Below are 23,536 nucleotides of genomic sequence, written 5' to 3'. Positions count from 1 at the left end.
ACCAGAGGACAATATGTACTATCTTTAAAAATATCTGGTCTCTCAACATGGATTAAAAAATATAGAAACCTTGGTTAAAAAAAAAAACAAAAAACTCTTTGCTTTTGTCTTTACTTTTGTCAAGAGCTTTAGTGAACGCAAGACTCAAAATAATAATAATTATAATAATAATATAAAAATTCATCAACGCGTTGACTGACGCACATTTTACGCATGAGATATTTCGGGTTTTTTTTTTTTTTTTTGGAGGAAAGACCATAATTATCCAAATGTAGACGTCCGGAAATTGTGTAGGTCGATGGCATTGTGTTTCTGGATGCGGAATCAGGATCTGCGCTTGTGTGTGTGTGCGTGTGTGTGTGTGTGTGTGTGATCTAAGAAGACGGAAAAGCATTGGAGGGCTTGTCGAAGCGTCACATCCAAAGACTGCAGAAGAGCCAGAAAAAGTTCTGCCACGCTGAGAGGGAACAGTGAAGTGAAGGTGCCTTCACTGACTCCTGGACTTCCACTGCTGAATACAATCCAAAATACTGCAGTACAGGATTCATCAGTATTTAAACCATGAGGAGCGGACTCTGCTTGTTGCCTCTTTTCCGCTTCCTTACAACGTTTCCTCTCATCACTGGATCACATTTCCAGAGCAGCGCGCACTCGGGCCCCGAGACGCGACAGAGAAACAAGTGAGTAAAACTTTTTCCTCATTCTTTTGCTCAAACTCACTTTTTCAAAATGCGTAAATGGAGCATTCAGTGTCTGAGCGAGTGGTTCGGCGCTTTTTGTGCAGAAACTGGTGCGCCTACGTTGTGCACAAGAACGTGAGCTGCGCCGTGGTGGGAGGCACGGAGAGCTTCCTGCAGCCTGAAGCCTTACCGTGTCCGCCGGAGCTGCCGAGCTGTGCGCAGCAAGTGATGTAAGTTCCCAGAAAGCATCATGCTAATATGTATTTAAAGTGATGTTCATTATCTGCATGTTGAACTGAGTCAATTTGTTCAAAACTGAAACGGATGGCTCTTGTTTGGAGCCAGTAGAAATGACTCTTCAGGAAGAAGCTGATGATTCAGCTTCAGCCCTCAGTGATGGTACACTTGTCATTTTGGCAACAAACACTTTTACAAATGTAGGAAATGGCTTGATGGAAGTTTGGAATTTCTGAAACAGAAAAATAAAATCATGTGTGCATATGTGGCAGATATCGCACCCACTTCAGGCCCACCTATAAGATTGCCTATAAGACTGTCACAGAGCTGGAGTGGAGGTGCTGCCCGGGCTACCAGGGCCATGACTGCAGGGAGGTGAAAGACCTGAAGCTAGTGAAGCGTTTGCCTCATGCGTCTCATGTCAGCAGGCACGTTCCAGCCCCACAAGGTGAAACACCGATGATTCCAAGTCAGGAAATTCACAATGACATTATGTGAAAGTCTCGCCTCTCCTAGACAAACATGAAAGCGTCAACATATCTGTGTCCTGACACTATAATTTCCCTCCACAGCTCCGGAGCAGCAAGCCGAAGGCCAGAGGAGCCATCCGTGGGGAGGAGAGGGGCAGTTTGGAGGGCAGGCGGGTCACAGAGGACCTCAAAGTGCAGAACACCTGGAGGAGGAGGTGCAGCGGCTGTCCCAGATGGTTCTCGATATGCAGGCCAGGATGACAGACATGTCCTCTAATCTGAGACTGGACTTTCAGGAGGATGCCAGTAAAATGCTGGTTACGCTGCTGAATAACAACCGACAACCTGCCAGTGCTCGAGGTGCAGAAACGCAAACCTTCCAGGTGCAGGACTTCTCGTTTGACCACGAGACGCCGATGGAAGAAGTAATGAACAAGATCACCCAGGTCGCAGACGACCTGGAGTCCAAGACGAACACCCTGGATGGCCTGCTGGGCCGTGTCGACCGTCACGATGGACAGATTCGCCTGCTAATGGAGTCGTCCACGCCCCATCCTGCTCCTTCATCCGCTGATACAGACCTACGTGCCTACCTGGATGGTAAGATCCAGGCTCTGAGGGAGGAGCTGCTCGAGGGGATGGAAATCAAACTGGCAGACTTGAAGAGTTCTTGCGATTATAAAATCACATCAGTTCAGGAGCAATGTGAGGGCCAAGAAGCGAACTACCTCAGTCTGGCCGAGCTCATGGACTCAAAGGAAAGCGACCTCCGCAGCGAGATTGAGGACCTTAAGACCAAACTGACTGATCCAACAAATCGCGTGGAGAACCTTGAGCTCCGCCTGAACTCATCAGAGAGCAGCGTGGCGGCGCTCTGCCTCTCTGTGGAAGAGAAACTGAAGAGTGAACGAGCGGAGGCCATTCAAGATTTGAGTGAGGCTCTGGAGGACAAATTGACCTCCATGGAAGATAGATTCACCAACCTGTTAGTTTATACAAGAGCCAACTCCCAGTCTGGGCTTCAGCCAGGGAGTCCAGATCTGCTGCAGAGGGACGTTACCTCTCTAAAGGGCTCGGTTCAAACTCTGGAGGAGAGACTCAATGACTTGGACCATTTGTGCTCAAAGGAAAACAAGGACAATTTAAACCTCCGACAAGACTTCCAGAGCTGCAACACTGCTATAGGTGCCGTGGAGAGAAGTCTGAAAGCCCAGATGAATGACATTGGCGCCATTCAGGGGCAACTTCTCAACCAAAGCATGAACGTTGAGGATGTAAATGGTGAAATCAGCACCATAAAAGGCCGAATGGGCAGATTAGAGGACTCGCTGTCAGATGTAGTCCGCCAGCAGTCTCACACGTTGCAGAGTGTAAAGACCACCTGGGATCAGGTTAAAACGGGTGCTGAGCAGGAGGCCGAGGGCGTTTTGGAGCTCCACAGAAAACAGCACGAGGAGCTGAAACTGAAGCTGGAGGAGCTGGGCCGTCAGGTGAAAGCTGAGAGCGAGCAGTGCAGGGAAAAAACAGAAGACGTTGAGAAGGAGATCGCCCACGTCGACAGTCGTATTGTCAGTGTGGAGAGTTTATGCGGGAAGCTGGACCCGATCTCCGGCAGCCTCCAGAGGCTCAAAGAAGGCCTGAATAAACACGTCACTAGCTTGTGGACTTGCGTCAACCAGCTGAATGGCACCGTCAGAGCTCATGCCCGAGACATTGGGGGGCTTAAGGGAGCTTACCACAACCTCCAAAACCACATCGCCAGAGACCACCAGGTGCCAACAGACGACAATGAGAACACAAGTAAGCTGTCAATGCTGTAATGCAATTTGAAGAATTAATCGTTCTATACCTTAAGATTGAAACGCTTTTGCTCAAGTATGCTCAAGTATGACTGCTGCTGCTTTTACTAAGATCCTGTAAATGTTACACACTGCTCATTAGCAAAAGTTAAGTTAAATATTGTTTTACACCTTTTTTTTTTTGTTATACAGGGCTAAATTTCTTAACCACAGAAGTTTCCACACTTCTAGATGAGTGTTTGGACAGGAGCCGATATTTACCACATCCTGACAGCAAAGCTATTATTGTTTCTATACTGTGTGCGTCATCAAAACAAAATCTGGTCTCGAAGACGCCTTTTCTAGGCTGTTTTGAGTGCTACGTGTGTTTGCAGATTTAATCATCGCTATTATTATTATTTAGTAATCGCTAAAATGTCACAAAAGTGGCAGTCGCAAAACCTCCCAGATGTACAGCTGAAATCCAAATGAGGGCCAAGTTCGAATGACTGCTAAGTACCCGTGGGTGGGATCGTCATCCTGTTGAAAGGTGTCACAGCTGGTGCCATTCCATCCGGCCGATGGTCTCCGATGGGGCGTATTTCGGCGTATGAGTGAGAGGGCGTGTAATTTAAATGTATCTGTGTTCTCAGTAAAAGGAGGCTGAATTGATTGAACACACATGCTCTATTTAATAAACCCCGTTGGTGTTGAGCAATGCTTTGGCTCAAAGAAACATCACAAGCTTGGCCTTTTTTCCCACCATCCAAGTGTGTATTCATGTGCGTGTTTGTCCATCATCTTTATACATACATGGTTCGTTTTTCGGCTGTGAAATGTTAATGCGTTGCATTAACGGGAAACATCGTCTTCATCTTGGCCTGTTGGTTTAATCGTGTGGTTGTAGATTGTTGTTTTTGTTATCATTCATCCTGGGTGTCATTGGATGTCATTGTGAGACCTGCGCAGCATATCTGAGAAAAAAAGACGTCTATATCGGTTTATATGTTGCGTATTTCTTGCATGACCCGACTGTTTATGGCACCAGTGGGACCAAGACAGGACTTTGCTGAATCTCACAGTTGTAAACGTGAACTAGAAGGATAGCCGCGCTGTTTACGAGCCCAGTCTTACCCTCGCAGGCAGGCTGGTTTCCAGTTGTTGGTTTATGTGACAGGTGATGTAGTGCATGATCCAGTCCAGTATCTCACGGGAGCTGAACTGGAGTAAACCAGTCTCGGGCCACGCTGTGATCTTGCGTCAGGATATGTTTTAGTTTTAGTTTTCTGATTGAGCTGTGTGGTTTGGACATGCCAGATTTACTCATTTTTGCCAGATATTGAATCAGTTATGGCTGAGAGATGTTGCCGCTCCACCCCATGCTTGGTTTTGGTCATAATATGACATTTAATTCATCATTCTGTCATTGGGAAATTCTGCAAGTGGGAGCACAGTTGTTAACAATTTCCACTCGCTCACAGTGATGTCAGGGGTCACTCTGTGCTTGGCTTTCTGTTTGTCTTTGTCCTGCCTGCTATCTCATCTTTTTGCCCCCCCCTCACCACCACATTTATCTTAAGAGACTGGAAAATGGAAAATGCTGGTTGAAGAGGCCACTTACAGAGACATCAGCTCACAGCTTATCAGTGATCCCAGGGCTGTCTTTATTTCAGAGCCAAGTGCTTCGAAAACGAGATCAATGATGATATTGCTGCTTTTTTCCTGTTTTAACTCCTAAAATTTACTCCTACCAAGGAGCCACGGCTCTGCAGAAAAAAAGAAAGCAAGCGCTGCAAAGCTGCAGCAGGTTCTCAGGGGCCAATGCATTTACAGTACGATGATTTCATAGCGGTTGTTAATTTTAATGTGAGGGTGACGAAAGATGTAATCGGTGATTCTTGAAATGAAGTTCCTGCTTCGCTTTATTTAAAGTTGTTGACACAACAAAGAATTTCTGGAGCAACTGAGATTTTTCTTCATTCCACAGTTTGCTGCATGTCTCTCGTGAATTGAAACATCAGCTCTGTGTTTCTGCTTCAAGTTAAGAATATTTAGTTCTCAACACTGGAAATAGACGGACTTCTCATAGAGTTTGCCAAAAATGTCTGATGAGCCACTTGTTAGGCTTTGTTGCTTTCTTGCAGCTAATGGTTTTAATCTTAATCAGCTATGTCTCCAAACACATAACAGCTATGTTCGTTCCATAATAATAATTTCAATTAAAATATGCTGAGATATTAAGTTTTCCCACCAATTTAAGGTACCATTTTACAGTTTTTCACCACAGTTTGTGCTTTGAAACGAGGTTTCCCAGTGCAGAAATATGGAGCCATAAACTCAGGCAAAGTTTAAACAATGTCACATTTAAATGATTAAAAATCGGTTTTGCAAACGTTTTGATGTTGCATTAATTGCACATCAAGGAAACACACCATGTGTCGTCGTGGGAAACACGGAGACTTTAGTTTAAAAGAAGACAGATGTGTGTCTCAGCTACAGTGATGTGTTCACACGTATTAAAATGTGCAGGTCTCTTTGTCGCGGTGCTTGTCTTAAAGGACATCCCTCTCATTGTGTTTGGCAGCACTGCACAGCTCTGTTCTGAGGATGTTCAGAAATAATAAGGCATGCTTTGCTGCTTCTGGTTTAGTGTGTAGGCTCATAGGTCAATGCCCAGTGAAACATAAGGCAACTTGTAAGCAGAGACACTTTGGTCAGTGGTCAGCCGTGATAACCCCGTGAACCAAAAACAAGATGGGGCCTGACAGAAAGCCCTCCAGAAAAATGAAGCTCTCTGCGTCTGTCTGCTGCTGTAACTGTGGCTGCTCCTTTGTCCTGACAGAGCGGGTATTACGCTATCTGACGTAAGACGTTCAGCAGTCTGTTTTTTCCATGATTTCTGTTTTGAGCACCGGATTCTCATTGATTCTTTAATCAAAGGTCTTAGAGGTGTTTTTGTGAACTATGACTCAACAGGTCAACAGGCAGCAAATTGCTCTTTAGTCATCCTGTGATTTGTAATGCGGAAAATGGCCGTTGTTGTGGAACAAAGGTCTGTTGTGTCCGTGGAACCGAGGCTTTCCCCGTGCTGTTTCTGTGAAAGGGTGCAAATCTGATCCGTGCTGCTGGACTGCAGATCCAGCTGTGTTTGTTTACAGCTCACGTCTTTCATCATGCCCCATACATGAGTGAATACCTACATCCTGCATTTGCTACTTTCATCCTCGTGGCACGTCGTCTGAAACCAGTTTTGGAACACATACCTTGCTTTATATGAGGAGTGGCATGGCTAACAAACACAGGCCAGTAAAACACATGCACATGTGTGTATATGCAGACCGACCCCCCCTGTGCTGTTTTACGGCTGCACACTGGCCCCTCTCCACATGTTGTGTTTAACAGGCAGACTTCTCCGGCCTCTACACTAAATGACCCCTTTCCCCGGGGTGAGGGGACGGGCTGTCTGCTGATTGAACATGTGGCCGGGAATCGGTATGCTGCTGGTATGCCTTTTATGTGCTGGTTTCTCTCAGAGCAGCAGCAGAATTGGGGCCTGTAGACCAGAGAGCTACAGCGACCATGTGCCCATAGGCCAGGAGGCTTGATTTGTTGATAAACTCCAGGGTTCGTCTCAGCAATGCAGCCTCTCAGAGCTGATCAGCATGCGATGGGAGACGATGCAGCACCCTGTCATTTTCTGTGTTTATGGCTCAGAGACTCACCTGCTGTTCGACTGTTAACAAGAGTTCGATGGCAGTCCGACCATAAACAGAGGCATAATTACACGTATGCTGCTTAGTTATCATGAAGTGACAACAAGTGCAGGCTAACCTAAAATTGCAGGTTATTGCTGTGAGTTTTTTTTTTTTTTTTTTCACTGCCAAAGTTAGGAATGTGTTGAGGACACAAATTTTGGCGTTTTACTGTTTGTTGAACAACCATATAAATAAACAGAAAAATCCTTCCGCTCTTAGCTTCTGATAAAATGTGAGAGATGCATGAATGAATTTGCTCAAAAAATGAACAGCAGTGTTAATGCAGAGTTGCCTCCACTAAGCCTGTTGCATCACTCTGAGTTGAACTTTTTTTTCCCTTGTATTAATGTGACTAATAACCATATTTATGTCTTACTTTTACAGTCACAGCGCTAGAACCCAGATGCTATAAATGGGAATAAATGGGAGATAACTGTATTTGTCTACAAGGTCATATTAAATCATCACAACCTCACTGGTCAGACTCTCCAGGGAAAGTCGTTCAGTTATGAAAAAATTCAGTTTGCTTCTTCTGCTCGTGATTTAACCGGGTTTATGGCGGAGGTATTTCTTACAGACGGTTCAGGGTGAAGCTGAAGTGTCAGTATGAAAGCAGTTGGTTTGTAACCCGTCTGACCTCCAAACATCTGGCCCTGCATCTGTCTCAGCCTGACCTGCAGCCTTCACCCCATCGCTCACTGCATCTGTCTTTTTCAGGTGTGCAGGCTGCCGTGGAGGACGAGGGGCTTCTTCAGGGTTCAGGTCGGGGCCCCGCAGCGCCGCTCGGCCCCGTTGACACCTCCCTCCCTCAGCCACCTGTGGTAGAGATCGGAGTTGCCGGTCCCCCCGGCAAGATGACCTCATCCAAGTTGCCCAAGGGGATGGGTGGCAGCACGATGCCTGTTCAGGGTTTTGCTGGAGCTCCAGGTGAGAGACACCTCCGTGTGCAGGCCATCTGTGCTGCTCTGAGAAAAGAGGTGTCTCATTTTATTCCTTTATTACACAGCTTCTCCTGTCAAATCCACCAACTCACTGAAGACTGGCGTACCGCCCATACCAGGTAGACAAATTCACTTTGTTCAGCTGGGGTAGCTTTTCAGTGTGGTTCAACCATTTTCTCTCCCGCTCCGCAGATGTGAATACATCCCACCGACCATTTCCACAGAAACCTGCTGCTGTTTTAGGTCAGAACTGAAACAAGATCTCGCCTCTCACTGTAATGTTTGTGCATACATGATGTGTTTTGTTTTTTTTTGCTGTGCTCAGGTGAGAAGGTGTCGTTCTCAGCCGGTCTGACTCTGCCACCGTTTCAAGGGGAGGTTGGAATCATTCGATTCAATGAGGTGCTGGTCAATGATGGAGGACATTATGACCCTCATACAGGTAACCATGGGCCAAACACTCAAGCACAACTGGGCTTTTTGCTCCGCACTGTGAACATAATGAATAACCTCCACCTAAACTGTGTTTCTCTGTGTACTTAGGTATCTTCACAGCACCCACGGATGGCCGCTACCTGGTGAGCGCCATACTTGTAGCCCAGCGAGGGGCAAAGGTCGAAGCGGTTCTCTCAGTGTCCAATCGAAGCATCCAGAGATTGGACACGGCCGGTTTCTTTTCCGGCACGGCAGCACCGACATCACACGATCAATGCAACTGCAGCAGTACGACCTCACTGAGCCTCGTTCTCTCCCTGAAACGAGGAGACCGAGCTGGACTTGTCATGACGGCCGGACAGCTCGCCACCTCAGGCTCCTCCTCTGTGACCCTGTCGTCTTTCAGTGCCGTGCTGCTGTACCCCAGCCCGTCGAAACGGTAGCCCTGCCACTTTCCAAGTCCGACACCTTATATTAGCCAGAGGCAGAGTGAGATGGACATTACTGTGGCTACGCTAAAGATAACTAAGATATTTTATTACCAGAGAAGAACGATCCAACAAAACTAAAAGTCTACAAATAATATTTTTTCTATTATGACTTCTAATATATAGTATGTTTATTTAGCAATTATTTTATATTTTTTATTAAAACTTAGAATTGCCAAATACATATTTTGCTTGAACATATAATCATTACCCTCCTCGTAATTAATGAAAAAGCTTTTTATGTGCTTTTGTTAGTGCTAAAAATTTCAGTTCAGTTAATTGGCTAACTTGATTACTGGGAAGATATCAAACCTCATTTCACGATTCAGTCTTCATTACTGCAGATGTAGTCTCCAAATCTGCCTGCTTATTGGTGCTAAACTGTAAATAATCTGCAAAAGAAGTTTTGATTGTTTGGACACACTTTTTTCTTTTTATTAAAGCATAATCCAACAATGGATGCTTGATTAAACTGTTTATCAGTGCAATAGTAAATATACAGTTTGTACACTTAATATACAGAAGGAGCTATAATTTTAACACACTATAAAAATTACTTTACAAACACTCACGTCCAGAACTGACCACTCACATTGTCTTACAAGTAAAAAGAAGATTGAACAACTGATTGTATTTGTGCTTACATTCTTATAATGTGATGATATGAGTGGATTACTTCAAGGTATTCACAGCAAACTGCAGAAAACACTTGGGACAGCTGCAAAAGTGTTTCAATGAAAAGTGAAAATTCGATAACGAAAGAAAGAAAAAAAACATAGATACTGTGTGTTCCCATCACACAAAGTTAATCACTTTCATAGAAAGAAATTTTCTGAAGTTTCACCGACAACTCTTACTGTTACGGCATGAATAGCAAAGCAATCAAAAGAGGCATTAGATACTGCTGTCTGTTTTCACAAGTCTGGCAAAAGTGGTTTTAAAGATTACCTTCAAAGTTCTTCAAAAATATCAGTATAAGTGTTAACTAAATGCAATTTTTGGAAAAATGCTTAATACCAAATAGCAGCAAATTTATGGTTCAGAAAGTGCTCTTTCTTTAAAGTAATGCATCACCGACACGATTAATCCTTTTACTTTTTGTCTTTAGTATTACAGTGCAAAATTCTTCATTTTGGAGCAAAGACATAAAATCCTATTGATTTGATAACACTATCATAGAAAGAATAAGGCCTTAGAGGGACGTCTGCGACAGTTTGAGCACAGTCATTTTTTACTCTGCTGCCTAAATAAGTGCTTACTGTGATAAAGCAACACTTCACTATCATTTTGTTGATATCCCAGAAGTCCTAAAATTCACCTCTTAACAGTGGAGCTCAAGAACAAAGAACAAAGAATACTCTCAATAAACCCTGAATGAGATGATGTGGCACTAAAAACATGAAATACATTAATATAACAATAAACCAGAGTTTGTCTAAACCATTACAAAGCTAACAGATATTAATTTAAGATTATCATCTGCCTTAATCCACATGGGTATTAGATAATTTACTGCTCTGAGTGATTTTGATTTCAAGTAATTGATCTGAAACATTCCTGCCATCTGAGTTAAAGCAGTTCCTCAAAACACACCTCTGCGATGGGCTGTCTCCAGTAACAGAAGGAACTGAACTCTGGGCAGCTAAAAGTGGCGTTATGTTGTGAGCTTCGTAAAGGAAAAACATGCTCCACCAGCTCACTCAGTCGGCTGTAACTGTGAAATGAAAAGGGGAGCGATAAATGCGTGTGAGATAAACGGCTAGCAGACGACATTGGGTGGAGTTGTGATTCAGCACTTACGATGTTTTGTTGCCTTTCGCCTGCTCGAGGATTAACTCTCCTTTAGGGTTCACTGTGAATATCCGGCACACAGGAACACCGACTTGTTTGTAGGCAAAGACGTCCTTCAACGCAGAAAGACAAGATGATCATAATCATTTTCATCTAAAGAGTGTGTGGTAAATAACATATCGTCTGCAGTGAGGACAAACTTACACTCGGTCTGTTTCCAAAGGCTGCGTAGAACGGATGTGTGTTTGGAAAAAACAGGTTCTTGATGTCCGTGAGACATTCGATCTTGAACTTCTCGGGCTTTTTTTCGATGATCTCTCTAACAATAGAATTACAAAGACAGGAGTAAAGAGTTGACCTCTGAAACTTTGGACTGACACGGCTTTAAGCGTGACTGGCATTTCTAACCATTTCTGATGAACATAAAACGAGTAACAAAAGTTACCAATCAGAGAAGATACTTAAAGAAATTCTCTTTTTTTTTTTTTTTTTTTTTTTTTTTCCAGCGAAGTAAACAAAAGACACTTCACTGGGATTAATCACCTCTGAAAATCGAGATGTGTTCTTCACCTCCATGTCCAGAATCCAAAAACCATGCTGTCTGATTGAAATGAGAGCAGTGACTAAAAGGGAAAGAGAGCCTGCTCAGAGAAAGGACTTTTACCTGTGGAAGGCAGAAAAGAGGCTACTGGGAGACAACATGAGGGGTCCCTGAGGCAGGAGGGTCCCCCGGTCGTTCACCCAGTGTAAATATCCTCGTGTCATGTCAGCCATGCCGATCGCCCGGGCTGAACAGTACAGGAACTTGTACCCATTCCTAAAACAGGCAGATATCGATTAATGGATTAGATCCGTCTTGTCAGAATAGCGATTTGTGGGACAGCAGTAATGAAGTTATCATCTCACTCGTGCACTGAGTGGTAAAGCTTTGCGATTCCTTGATGAGTCCAGTCTTTACCAAGCTGAGGCAGAATCTGTCCGAACACATCTGATCTGTGGGGGGAAAAAAAAAAAATAAAAACAAAACAGCCTGAGCAGTAAATACTCAAGAATCATGGTGGCGATAATATAGCTGCCAGAAATGTTTCCGTACTTGGTGATGGTGCCATCGATGTCAGAGATGATAACCTTGTCGTCCCAGTCCCACAGGTAGATGGTGCCCTCGCAGCGACACGTCCCCTGGTACTGGGTCGTAATACTGAAGGTGACATCGTTGGGCCCCTCTCTTAGCTTCAGACTAGCCTATAAGCAGCATGACGTAAGTGGAATTTTATAAACAAACGTATTTCTTGAAGTCAAACTCGGTGAAAGTGACTGAATTAGATTTAAGTGAGTAACCTGAAGGATCACTGTGATTTAGGAAAAATTCATACAACATAGCTTAAATATTACAAAGAAATACTTATTAACCGTCTCCAGTAAGTAGAAATTTTCTGAAATATCAGATTTCTGTGGTTGTTAAATGTCAGGCATCCATCCTGCCACTGCCTATGAAGTAAAACGGTTCTAGCATGGCCAACCTGTCTGTGCCTTTATTGATGGCAGAGGTATTTTTCTGTGTCCTCTCTGTCTTCTTCAGTGCTAATGCTCTTTAATGTTGTTTTTTTTTTTCACTTGGCTGAGGAATATCATCAGTGAGTCTTTAGTCTCAAACGTGGCAATTTCTTTCTCTTTGCAAAATTTTTGTCACACACAGAGTTTCAGTGCTCGGTGGTCTTACTATTTGGTCCGAGGACAGGCGCAGGGATTTCTTGTAGGAGTGATAAGACACCGGTGCTGGTCCCTCTGCCTGCACATGCTCAGCTAGATCAGGTGCCACAGTGTTCAGTTCTTTAGTCTCATCGTCACTGGACCACTCTGCTGTTTTGTGCCTGGAGGACGTAGATCACACAGCAATGCGTCGATACAATTTCAGGTGAATACTCAGTATGTACATGACATTACAGCCACCAGAGAGCAGCAGATCTCCTGATCTGCCTGGATTTTAAATAGAGAATACTTTTTCTGTTTTTGACTGCTTTTACTAAAACCATAGCTAAATGTACAAACATCAGCTCATAAGATGCGTCACCAATAACATCTGGTGACACTCTGAGGAAGACGGCAGTTACGTACGTCGAAACATGTCGGGCAAACAAACCTAAAACTGGATGTCTGATAAAGAAGAAAAAACTAATCATAGCTAAATGTAACTCTGTAAAACTGCACTGCCCTGTTTACTGACCACCATGCTGATGCAGCCTCTGACCCTTGTTTACCCAACATTGCCTGCGTCAGCGTGTTTGATCGTCACGCTGTGAGGAAGCCAGAGCTTTGTTGCAGACTCACTGTGTTTCTGGGGCCTGGTGGAGGGCAGGACTCTCCCTGGTCAGGGACTCCTGTCTCTCCAACTTGGTCTCAGAAGATGACTGAGGAGATGAGGACACGTCGTTGGCCTTTTATGTCCGATAAAATGCACGATATAGAGCAGCTGAAGTATTTACATGAAGATGCAAAACGGGGAGATAACAGCATGTACTCCAACAGCACATACTTCCAAATGATCAACGCACACAAACACACAGATGGAGGCGTCACAACGTTGGCGGAGTCACATACTCAGTACCTGCTTCACGCTGCTCTTCCTCCAGAACCACCAGCGTCCAGACTTTTTCGGCATCTTCTCTTTCACCCAGGCCTCCTCTGTAGCCTGCCATTCAGATCAAGAATTCATGTACAAACAGGCATAAAGCGGATACAGCGAGAGATCAAATTGTAAATCTAAACACATTACATAAATCCTGAGGATACCTTTGGCAAGTTCTTTTGAAACGCCTGCATACTGAGGATCAGCGGTGCTGCTAGGGTCCAGTTATAATACCTGGAGAAAGGCGTCATGTTCACATCAAACTACAGTGAATAAATGAATCACCTGGTGAGAAAGCATCCATTAAGGAGCAGATATTCTCACCTGTTAGCAATTCGAACCACCAAATTGGGATTGTCAATAATCGCTGGATTCTCTGCAAACTCGTTGTAGGTGATAATGTGCTCCATGAACTTTTCTGGAATAAACAGGACGTGAAAGACGGGAGGACGCTCAAATCCATCCTGCTTTTAAAATTGTAATCAACGTGCCAATGTTCCAATCGTTTAAAGCTACAGATGCTTAATTACCTTTTGAGATCTCTGAGTTCTCACCAACGCCACCGCAGAGGGACAGCGTGACGTCGGGGAGGTCGCCAGCAGAGTCAGACAGACACTCTGTGCCGCTGTCTGCTGCAGCGCTGCCCACTGACTGTGGCGACTGGGATCCAGAGTGCCGTCCCATCTCCACCCAGTGTTTAGGAACCTGCTCAGATTCACTAAGAGATATACAGACAGTTCAGCTGCTTTGAGCTGGGGCTGAGTAATCTAAACGTATTCAGTCAGTTGGGCCTGTGAGGACCCGCTTCCCGGGTTTGTACCTTTTTGGGAAGTACCGGGCAACGACATCAGGCTCCAGGGCTTTCAGATCATCCAGGTAAATGTCTTCAGGCCCCTGATGTTGACTCCTCTTCCTCACAACTTAATGCAAACACAATGGAAAAGTCTGAGTTTGTTTCACTTCCCTTTCCTTTAACAGCTACATGTGAAGGCAGAAGAGGCCGAGACAACCAATATGAACTCAGGCCCAGGTTGAGACCACAACATCCTTCCTGTTGGTATCGCTCACATACATTAAGTCTGAGAGTGTTGACTACCAGTGATCATAGTAATTCAGTCACTGAATTTAAGATTTAAATTTTCACTGTTTTCAACTTTTAATGGCTTCTTTCAATCTTTTATTTATTTTCACTTAGGTAGATTTGTACCTTTTTTGCCCATAAATGTCCTGGCTTATAAAATATTGGGGGAGGGGCGTCTAAATTCGAGCTCTACAAATACTCTACTACTTATAACTGCCTGCTTTTCAGGCATTTTAGTTCCTAATAATTTATCCTTAAATAATATTCTTAAAAAGCTAAATTTCGTTGTGCTTATGTATGACAATAAACGAAATTCAATTCATTTCAATTCAGCATTCATACAGAATGCATGAAGTGGAGGAGCTACAGCTTATAAAGGAAGTCTGCATGCTACCTCTCCTCTTGATGGGGGACTCCATGGGTTTGGAGGAGACTCCTGTGTCGGCACAAACTGCTGCAGAGTCTCCAGCCATGTTACTGACTCCTCCTGTAGAAGCACCGCTGTCCCTGCGGCTGGGTGGTGAAGACGTCCACCTGGCTTTACATGTGGTTTTTGTGTTGAGGTCAGAGTTGTTGGGATGTGGCTCAGGCATAAAACTGCTGCACGCTGAGTTTGAAAGGTCTGGCTTGTCCTTGTTAACCTTTGGGTCGAACGGTGAGGTTTCAGTGCACCGATCGGGTTTGATGGTCCGAGGCTCTGGTTTAACAATACTGCAAACTGGATCTGTGCTTCTCTCTCCTTCCCTCGACTCTACCTCCATCGCCTCTGAGCTCAAGATAACCCTGAAATGTGTGCTCTCTGATGGAGTGATGGTCAACATCTTTGGCTCTGTTTTGTCCTTTTTGTTGACCTGGATACAAAACAGCACAGCACAAGATAAGGTTTAAACAAAGGTCTCACCAAGACTGTCAATAGAGCAATGAGCACATAAGGCCACTAACAAACTCCAAATCTGAGCCATACCCTGGTCGATTCTGGAAACTCCCCCCAGGTCCACTTCATGTGGGACTCTGCCCTGAGCATGCTCTCTGCCGGCTTCACCATCAGCTCAGAGTCACTCTTGGGCGACATGGGCTCCGGCATCTCCCTGCTGCAAGCACACACCACATTTGGGCTGAGTCAGCTGTACTGGCCTCGAGGGAGTAATTTGTTTTACTCAGCCGTGTCTGTTTTCATGGTGGGTTTCAAATGAAGTTTTATGGTATCTGTCTGCTTGTGTAAACTGAGTAAAAGCTTACGTAGTGGAGGGGGACCAGTCACCGTCAGAGAAGGGGTAGCTGTCCCATTCGAGGGTGGTGAAGGGGGAATGTTGCCTTTGCTCCACGCTGTTGTTCATCAAGGAGAGAGAAGATGCTCTGATGAGAGGAAACGACAAAGTTGGCTAAAGGTTTACAACAGACAGCAACGCGCTAAATAAGACGACCTACCGTCCGTTGTGTGCGTTGTGCTCCTCATCAGAACTCAGCTCACACAGCTCCAGCTCCCCGCCTACCGGTGTGGTCGTCTGCTCCTCCTTGCGTGGCTCAGGTTTGTGCTTCCTCCTGCGCCTCTTCTTCTTCTTTCCAGCTGAGTTGGAGCAGGGCTGTGTGTTTCCCGAAGCTGGGTCTTCCGGATTTAGAGGCGCGCTGGTCTCTGCTGTTGATCCCCCACATCTAGGCTCTCTGCTCCTGAACAGAGCCTCTTCTGTGGGGATCGGTGAGGTCACCAGGTGGGCTGGGACTATCTCCTGTGTTGGGGGAAAGCATGAAAGAGTGAGCTCTACAGGTAAACAGCTGAAACGCAACATAAATTTCAGTAACAGAACTCACATTTTGTTGCTCAGTCTCTTGGACAAAAAAGGCCTCTCCATTGTCTCCAAGCTTCATGTGCAGCTCCACAGGTTCCCCATTGATTTCAATATCAATCTGCAGAGTCACACAACACGTGTCGGACACAAACTCTGTAGGTCACCATGTTCTTGTCGGAGTTGAATCAGCATTTGAGGTTTGTTTACAACACGGCTCACTGATAAAAAACTAGGCTGCAGGTTAACCTGACAAACTGACGCTAAGTCACAGAGAAAACTGCAGAGAACAACTTGTTTTTATCAAAAGACACAACTTCCAACTATCCATGAATTGCATAGACAGGTTTTCTCTTCTCCTGAAACTCAGAAGTGGGCTACATGAGTAGAATTATGCTTGTTGATAGAAAGGTCAACATATTCTGTGCACAGTGATGCAGCTTTTTCCCGCATTTTTTTAATCAAACAGACTATAAAATGAAAGTAAATCTAGTCGAACTGTCTGCAAGATGCTGACTTCCGATGTAAGGCCCAGATAAGGTTTAATTTTTCCTGGTATACTTAACCCACGATTCACCGTAGAGAAGCACAGAAAAGGTGCCCTGTGTGAACCACAGACGGTTTCCTGCAGCTTGAACTTTGTAACAGTAACGACTCTTCTGTGAGACGCTGTTCTTAAATTTTAACAAGTAAAACAGTAAAAGCTTTAGTCTGTGCATCCCACGACAGTCCTCAGCTGATGCAGGCTCTATAAATAGAGAGAAAGGCTAATCTGCTCTTGTGAGGAGCAGAGCGTGGATTGGGTGGCAGCGTTTGGAGAGTTTCAGAGGAAAGAGAGAGCAGAAGGGAGCGAGTGCAGAAACACAACATAGAAATAGACAGTTCAATCTGCGCAGCACAACATTTTACTAAATAGAAAGAAAGAAAGAAACAATATTCTGCCATTGTAAGTGGTGGATCTTTAAATGGGCATTATTTTTTTTTCTATCACCAGCTGATCTAGCTGATTTGTATCAAAACATTTGCCTCAGAAGAAGCTGAAAATGTTGTGAGAGTCAGAAATGTGATTGTTTCCCTTTGAGTGTACAGACCACTTTCTCTCTGGAGCGCAGCACCCCAAGTTTTCCGAAGCGAACGTGGAAAGGAGAGCACTGGAACGTCCCATCGGGCTGTCGGATGACAATCACGTCTATGCAGCCTGACAGGGTGGCCTGATTGATTCCCTTATACAGCTCCTTTACTGTCACCAGCACCTGGCCTGCCAGTTGCCCCACGTAGTTCATGGTGTCCCCCTGTTAACAAAGACGCCCTTCATTACCTCACACACTTCTGTAATGAAAAAGCATTCAGCACTGTGTTCATCCTAGTGATTCTGCATTTATTCCTTCATATGACAAGTTAAAATAAATAAATAACGCAGCACACGTTTCACACCTTACTAGGCCACTGTCCCTGTAGTGTGTCCTCCTGTTTTTCAGAATAGTCTGCAAGGGAAAAGCAAGCTGGTCCCTAAACACAGCGGCTCTGTCCCATTTTCCTCAAAAGAGTCCTGAGCTGATCGTGACTTAATCAGGCCCTTGATTGCTGCAACGAGGCCGCTGCAGACCAGACCAGAGCGGATACTGTGAGTCTCTGTCTCTAAAAACACACACTCACCGTCAAAAGAGTCTATAACTCCAACTCTTTTTGAACTGGCATGTGAATTTTGTTGATAATAATAATAATGCTTTACCACTCTAAGTGCCATTTACGGCAGTTTTGAGGTAAAAACATTAGCTTGTTGCTAAGACTGCGTTAATGTTGACCTTATGAATGTTTGTGTGGCATGCGCAACTGCTGAAGTAGAAGTTTGAAGTTGCAGAAGTCTCCCAACGGAGAGGAAACAGTTAAGTTCTTGTGACAAGGAACCTGAGCACATAAATATCTAAATCCATTCAAAATCCAAATAGGGCTCAAAGTGCTGGCGTATGCTGTAAAACAGTCTGCTGAAATATTACACCCCCTGAAACTGTGAGGAGTCAGATAAGACATGAGACATGGTAGGCAGCATGTTTAGGCCCATTCTCTCTTTTTTCTGAAAAACTTGTTATTGACTGAGTAAACCTAAAAAAAAAATCACTGAGTAGGTTAAATCCTGAAATGATACATTACTGTCTGGATTTGCTTTTGAACTTGTATGAAGAAAAATGAAAGACTTTGGCTGCCTTTCAGGTTAATTCCAGCAGACAAACAGAGCAACAATACTCTGTGTCTGCCCATTTAAACACACTTATTCATCAACAAACAGAATGCGTAACTAGGACCAGGAATAAAAATCACACAGGATTGAAAAGACAATAGAAACCTAGAAAGCTTTTTCTGTCACGAGCACGAATTCCGCATTATCGCTCCTTATCGAAAGTCGCTCACTCCCTCTTTAAAGAAAAAGACATAAAATATCACCAGACATTTTGCGGTTCCTTTAAAATGAATATCGCGCTTGGCCATATTACAATTTCCATCATATTTTGAGCTGCAGCTCTAGTTCCAAAGCTTCCTCAGTCTGTAGTGCACCAGTTGAGAACATCAGTGCTGGACATGCAGGTGTCATGAACAAGTACTGCGTCTGTATGTGTGTGCATCAGATGGTGTGACCTGAACAATGAGACTGCAGCAGTGTGTTTCGATATTTAGGACAATGGTCTACTCTGGCTAAATCTGAGCTGCATACCAGCTGGATGGACTTTGACTCTGTTCACTTTCTATGGCCAGCAGCCACTGCAGCAGCTACACTCGAACTGTAACTCTTAACGGTGGAGGGATATTCTGTAATCAGTATAGTCGAGAGCCTCAGTGGTCTTCATTCAGGAAGCCTCAACCAAGTTTTTGGACAAGGAACAATACCAAAGGGTTTTATTATTCATCTAACTGCTATAAAGCAAAATGCACCCAAGTAAATGAAATCTCTGAGCTAATCACATACATGCATACTCTGCAAATAACCCTCTGCATGCTTGTCTCTTGCTGTTTGTGGACAGCTCCAGAGTAATAAGTGGACTTATTGGAAGCCACATGTGTCCAAAGCACATTTGAGTTAGACTGAGAGAGACGTGATGTCGATCAGTCGATCAATTGAATAATAAGCCACAGAGCAGCGAAATAATGATGTAATTTTGATCTTTTTTTTTTATCAACGATATCAACCTTATAAACTCCAACTATATTCCTGCCCCAACTCACCAGAGTCCAGGGGGACTTCAGGTGCAGCGGCTGGCCCTGCTGCCCTACAGATACCCTCCCTGATGGCTCCATGTCACCATGACAAGTCAGAAAAGGATCGGAGGGTCTGATAAGGCTGACAGTCTTTGCCGTGCAGCACAACCACTCCAACCTTTCCAAACCCCCTCAGACTGACACAAACACTGCGAGGGAAAACTTCCCCCAGCCGGAGCACTTACATAACCGCTCCCTCAGCTCCGGCACTTGTCACCACCATCCTGGGCGTGAAGAGCAAACTTTTTAATCTACCGCTTATTTGTTTAAATAATAATAACGGATTCATTTCATCAATAAAATATGAAAAACGCTGCACAACTTTTGCCGGAGGCTGAAGATACAAGTCACATTTGAATCCATCAGCATGTAAATGTTTGCATTTCAATAAGCTGGATAGAAGAACATCCAGAAAAGACTGACAGGATTTTGGCTCAAACTAAATTAAACTGGACCAGTTAATGGCTTTAGGATTAGACACCAGAAATGTTTATCACTCTGGATGACTGTCAGAAAAGTAAAGCCACAGCTTCCAGTTTGTTTATGGTTAATAACAAAGTTATGATGTTCCTGCATCGCTCTCTTTCCCCAGCAGTGAAAACCAAAACACACTGCAAAGTGAAAGTGCAACGTTCGGTTAATGGGACAAAGCAGAAGTGACTAGATCAGAGCTGACTCTGACGATAGAAACGCTGTTTGACCAGGTCTGAACGACGCTCTCTCTGCATTCACACACCACCAAATTTAGTAAGAGCTTCAGCTCCCACAGCTCGTCATACAGACCGCTCCGCTACAGCCTGAAAACTCATGCAGTCACGTTATGATGCAGCTTCAATGGGGAAATAATTACAGTCGGAAAAACAGCTATTCAACAGTCAGTCTGCTCTGGAGCTGTTGACCCTATTTCAAGGTCAACTTTAAAGCCAACATTAATGAGGTTTCCTAAAATGGTTCAGAATAGTAGATTTAAACATCCACAGTTTCACACTAGAGTGCCGCAGCAGCACTTGTTTTTCGGCTAATCAGTTAAAGTAAAAACAACAACAGCAACAAAAAGAATTCTGTTTACTGACCCCAAAGAAAACTGAGGAGCTAGAAGGAGTTTCTGCTAAAGGATTTATAAATTATTCAAATGAGATTATTCGCAGATTATTTTCCGAGGGCATGACAGAGGCTGAGATTGATAATAAACAGGGAAAAATAATTCCATCTTCAGACTGAATGTTTTTCAGTTTCAGTCTTTATGTGTGACAAAGACAACAACCAAGATAGTTACTGATGATGTTTCTTTGTATTGGCTGATTGATAAATCGACTAATCGAAAGAAAGGTCTGTGCTTAATAATGACTCGTAGGCAGCCAGCTCTCATCCATGACACTCTCTCTGTTGGGATGAAGGGAATTAAAGAGGTGCTAATCCTGTTTACAGGATTAAGACAAATCTAGCTTTCCCTGTCTCGGCACGTTTTTCCTGCTCATACGTCCAACGGTCCAACGTGATCTGCTCCCTGCCCGTGTCGTTCTGACCAGCGTTGGGTGATTCAGTTTATAAATGATTATTATTAAATCAATGAAGAACTTTCTCCTGCCAGACACTGTAGTTAGAAGAGCATTTGAAAAGGACACCCGTCTAATGTTTTCAACATTTCAAACCCTAATCTGAAGAAAGTCCTGTGATCTCAGACTGCTCTCTTTACTCTGTTAGAAATCCATTCACTCATTTATGAATCATCTGAATGCAACAACATGCCTCCAAACATTTCTCAGCCTCGATGTCTGCAGTCTCATCTGGTTCTTGGTCATTCAGCCAGCAGACCTCTGGGTGGAAAACAGGCGAGAAAACCTCACATCTAAATTCAGATACTGCAAAGCACTTCCAGCCTGTGATGTAGATGTTGGTGATGAGAAGCTGTCCAGTCCAAACTGTAAATGATGTCAGTGTGAAAGTTGAGACATTAAAACTCCGGGCAGCGTGTGAGGCGTTCAAGGACACGTTAACGAGAAAGCCTGGGATTTTAATTTTTTTTTTTTTTTTTAAACGAGGTGTCATAACTAAATCTTTCCTTTCGTGAGAAGATGAGATGTCTGGCAGTCCCCGGTGTTTACACCGATATCCGCCCCATCACGAGCTGCACGCATGAGTCCCGAGGAAGGTGTCGCACACTTACACACGAAATCATAATTTAAGAAAATAAAAATAAATAAATAAATCCCGCTGTTTTACATTACTGTTAGCTCCCAGAGCACCGCGGAGGAGGAGAGGTGATGAAATTGTCCTACCCGCTGCAGCAGAGCTTCATCCGCCGGCAGTCACACCTTCAGCTCGGCTCCTCCGCCGCCTCGCCGCCGGAGCCTCCGGGTACCACGTGACCCTGACGACAGCGCGAGCGAGCGGACCGGAAGGGGTTAATTATGGAGGTGAGTTATTTAATAAAAAAAAAAAAAATGTATGAATGTGATTATCTGACAGGCCAGTAAATCATCAGTCTGCATCATGTCAACTCAGGCTATTTCCTTTATTTCTTTATTTTAAATGTCACACTTGAAGGGAATTTTGTGACAGAAGGCTTAAACAGTATATAAATATATATATTAAAAATGTACAGACTACTGTTGGTCACTTTCACGCTAACATACTGTCAAAGTTGAGTTGGTCGAACACAAACTTTGATATTTGGAGAGATTTACGTTATGTCTAGTCTTTAATTCACCACAAAACTCTCTACCAGCATACCGGGCTCAGGTAACATTGTGCCATGTTCATTTGTTAAAACTGATTTCAACCTGAAATCGCCTCATCGATGTGATAAATTATTAATCACGTTCTTCATCGTCTCAGTTCTGAGGTCAGAGGTCACTGACAGAACACCAGCCCTGCAGATGGAGGTGGATTTTGGGGGGGTTTGCTCGTCGACAGTTCATCTGAATGGTCAGCCGATGGACACTGTCACCAGACTGTCCTATTAATGGATAGAAGGAGGAACAAAACTAAAAGAGTGTTTGTCTACTTGCTGTGGGGAGGAAGTAAAAACTTTCATTTCCTCATAAAACAACAGCTGAGTCAGGTTTATTTATTTCCTAAACAAAGGAGACTGTCATAAAAAAAGTCTCTTGCCAAGTTGACATGTATTGCATTAAAACATGGATTTGACAAAGTATCCATATTAAACTCTGCCATGTCCCAAAATGATTTTAACCAGCAAAATGTTGTGCAAAGTAAAAGTCTAACCAGTCAAATAGACGTCAAGTTAAAAAAAAACAAAAACAAAAAAACAGTATTGAAATATCAAATACACAAATACATACATGTGTGCTTTTAAGGTGCTGCTGTTCTCCTTGTGAAGCTATTGTCTAAAACTTTTTCACTTGTTGATTTAAATTAATTCTGCCTTGTTTCACCTCAAGAATTTCTCATGTTTGGTTTGTTCTTTCCTCCAACAAAAGAGTGTTTGTCCTCTTTAAGCCTCTAAGCCTTTGTCACTCTGTATTTTTTTTAGATCTTTGGACACTCTGTAGTTAAAAAAAAAAAAAGACATTTCAAACCAAAATATTTTTCAACACCATCTTTATTCAAACAAATATGATGAGTATGATAAATGCCATAGAGAAAAACGAGGCAAATAGTGGAAACAGCGTGTGTAAGCAGCTTGGTTTTTCACCTAAATGGAATATACTGATAGATACCTGTTCCATTATGAGCCCCATTACTACAAATAGAAAGTAATGCTATCATTAATATTCAACGAGAGCAAATTTCAACATTTAACTCATGATAAACACATCAATCACAGCGGAGATAAAAGCACATATCAAACCTAAGTGCCTAATACTTTGCTCTCCTATGGATTCACTCTGTGTTTTTCTGCTGTGTTTCATGTGATGTCTCAGCTTCTGGTCCAGGCGCCTCCGCTGTGTCTGCAGGCTGTTCGTCGGATGTTGACTGCTCGGCCAAACCGTCTCTCTGTTCTGATGTTGAGGAATTTGGTCCTGAATCAGCTTCAGGTTTAATCTCATTTTTCTGCTCCTCTGACTGGTGGTTTTGGCTCTCCTTTTTGTCCCCCTCCTTCTCCTCAGGAGGTCTCTTCTCTACAGATTCTGCAAGAGAATAATCATTAGTGCTGTCTCAGCCACAGCACAAATAAATCACCGGCACTCAGATGTCACCGGCACGTCGTTTTATTTCAGCCCTCTCACCCTTTCGCCTCTGCGTCTTTGTTCC

The 23,536-nt window shown here is 43.8% G+C and overlaps 2 protein-coding genes across 3 annotated transcripts; one reads left to right on the top strand and one right to left on the bottom strand.

The window, feature by feature from the left end:
- The first annotated feature begins 286 nt into the window (after nucleotides 1-286).
- emilin2b (elastin microfibril interfacer 2b) lies at nucleotides 287-9,398 on the top strand. Of its 2 annotated transcripts, XM_029529120.1 has the most exons (9): nucleotides 287-680; nucleotides 785-910; nucleotides 1,190-1,365; nucleotides 1,490-3,187; nucleotides 7,638-7,847; nucleotides 7,927-7,980; nucleotides 8,054-8,104; nucleotides 8,187-8,303; nucleotides 8,405-9,398. In XM_029529120.1, the coding sequence occupies exons 1-9, from the start codon at nucleotides 562-564 to the stop codon at nucleotides 8,737-8,739; spliced, it is 2,886 nt and encodes a 961-aa protein (XP_029384980.1). In that variant the 5' UTR covers nucleotides 287-561; the 3' UTR covers nucleotides 8,740-9,398. The 2 variants fall into 2 exon arrangements, with proteins under 2 accessions (XP_029384980.1, XP_029384981.1); XM_029529121.1 differs by lacking the exon at nucleotides 8,054-8,104.
- LOC115060950 (phosphatidate phosphatase LPIN2) lies at nucleotides 9,195-21,684 on the bottom strand. Its single transcript, XM_029529122.1, has 20 exons — nucleotides 21,598-21,684; nucleotides 17,158-17,358; nucleotides 16,092-16,187; nucleotides 15,711-16,009; nucleotides 15,522-15,638; nucleotides 15,247-15,373; nucleotides 14,677-15,133; nucleotides 14,022-14,121; nucleotides 13,732-13,919; nucleotides 13,526-13,619; nucleotides 13,366-13,435; nucleotides 13,181-13,264; nucleotides 12,904-12,983; nucleotides 12,296-12,446; nucleotides 11,669-11,817; nucleotides 11,482-11,568; nucleotides 11,240-11,392; nucleotides 10,780-10,894; nucleotides 10,585-10,688; nucleotides 9,195-10,498 (listed from the first exon to the last, which is right to left on the bottom strand). Exons 2-20 carry the CDS (start codon nucleotides 17,347-17,349, stop codon nucleotides 10,354-10,356), a joined length of 2,808 nt encoding a protein of 935 aa, XP_029384982.1. The 5' UTR covers nucleotides 17,350-17,358; nucleotides 21,598-21,684; the 3' UTR covers nucleotides 9,195-10,353.
- Between the last annotated feature and the right edge of the window lie 1,852 nt (nucleotides 21,685-23,536).

Source organism: Echeneis naucrates, chromosome 20 (assembly GCF_900963305.1).
Source record: "Echeneis naucrates chromosome 20, fEcheNa1.1, whole genome shotgun sequence".
Taxonomy (NCBI): Eukaryota; Metazoa; Chordata; class Actinopteri; order Carangiformes; family Echeneidae; genus Echeneis; species Echeneis naucrates.
Note: the sequence above shows the minus strand (reverse complement) of the source record. Positions and strands in the feature narration are given on the sequence as shown.

Bases quoted from the DNA above. Each gene is read 5' to 3' on its own strand.
- emilin2b (XM_029529120.1), top strand. From the start codon at position 562: ATGAGGAGCGGACTCTGCTTGTTGCCTCTTTTCCGCTTCCTTACAACG. The intron at 1,366-1,489 runs GTGAAACACCGA...TTCCCTCCACAG, and splicing joins GCACGTTCCAGCCCCACAAG to CTCCGGAGCAGCAAGCCGAA. The intron at 7,981-8,053 runs GTAGACAAATTC...CCCGCTCCGCAG, and splicing joins TGGCGTACCGCCCATACCAG to ATGTGAATACATCCCACCGA.
- LOC115060950 (XM_029529122.1), bottom strand. From the start codon at position 17,349: ATGAACTACGTGGGGCAACTGGCAGGCCAGGTGCTGGTGACAGTAAAG. The intron at 16,188-17,157 runs GTCTGTACACTC...GTGACTCTGCAG, and splicing joins TGCGCTCCAGAGAGAAAGTG to ATTGATATTGAAATCAATGG. The intron at 12,447-12,903 runs GTGAGTCTGCAA...TACGTCCTCCAG, and splicing joins CACCAGGCCCCAGAAACACA to GCACAAAACAGCAGAGTGGT.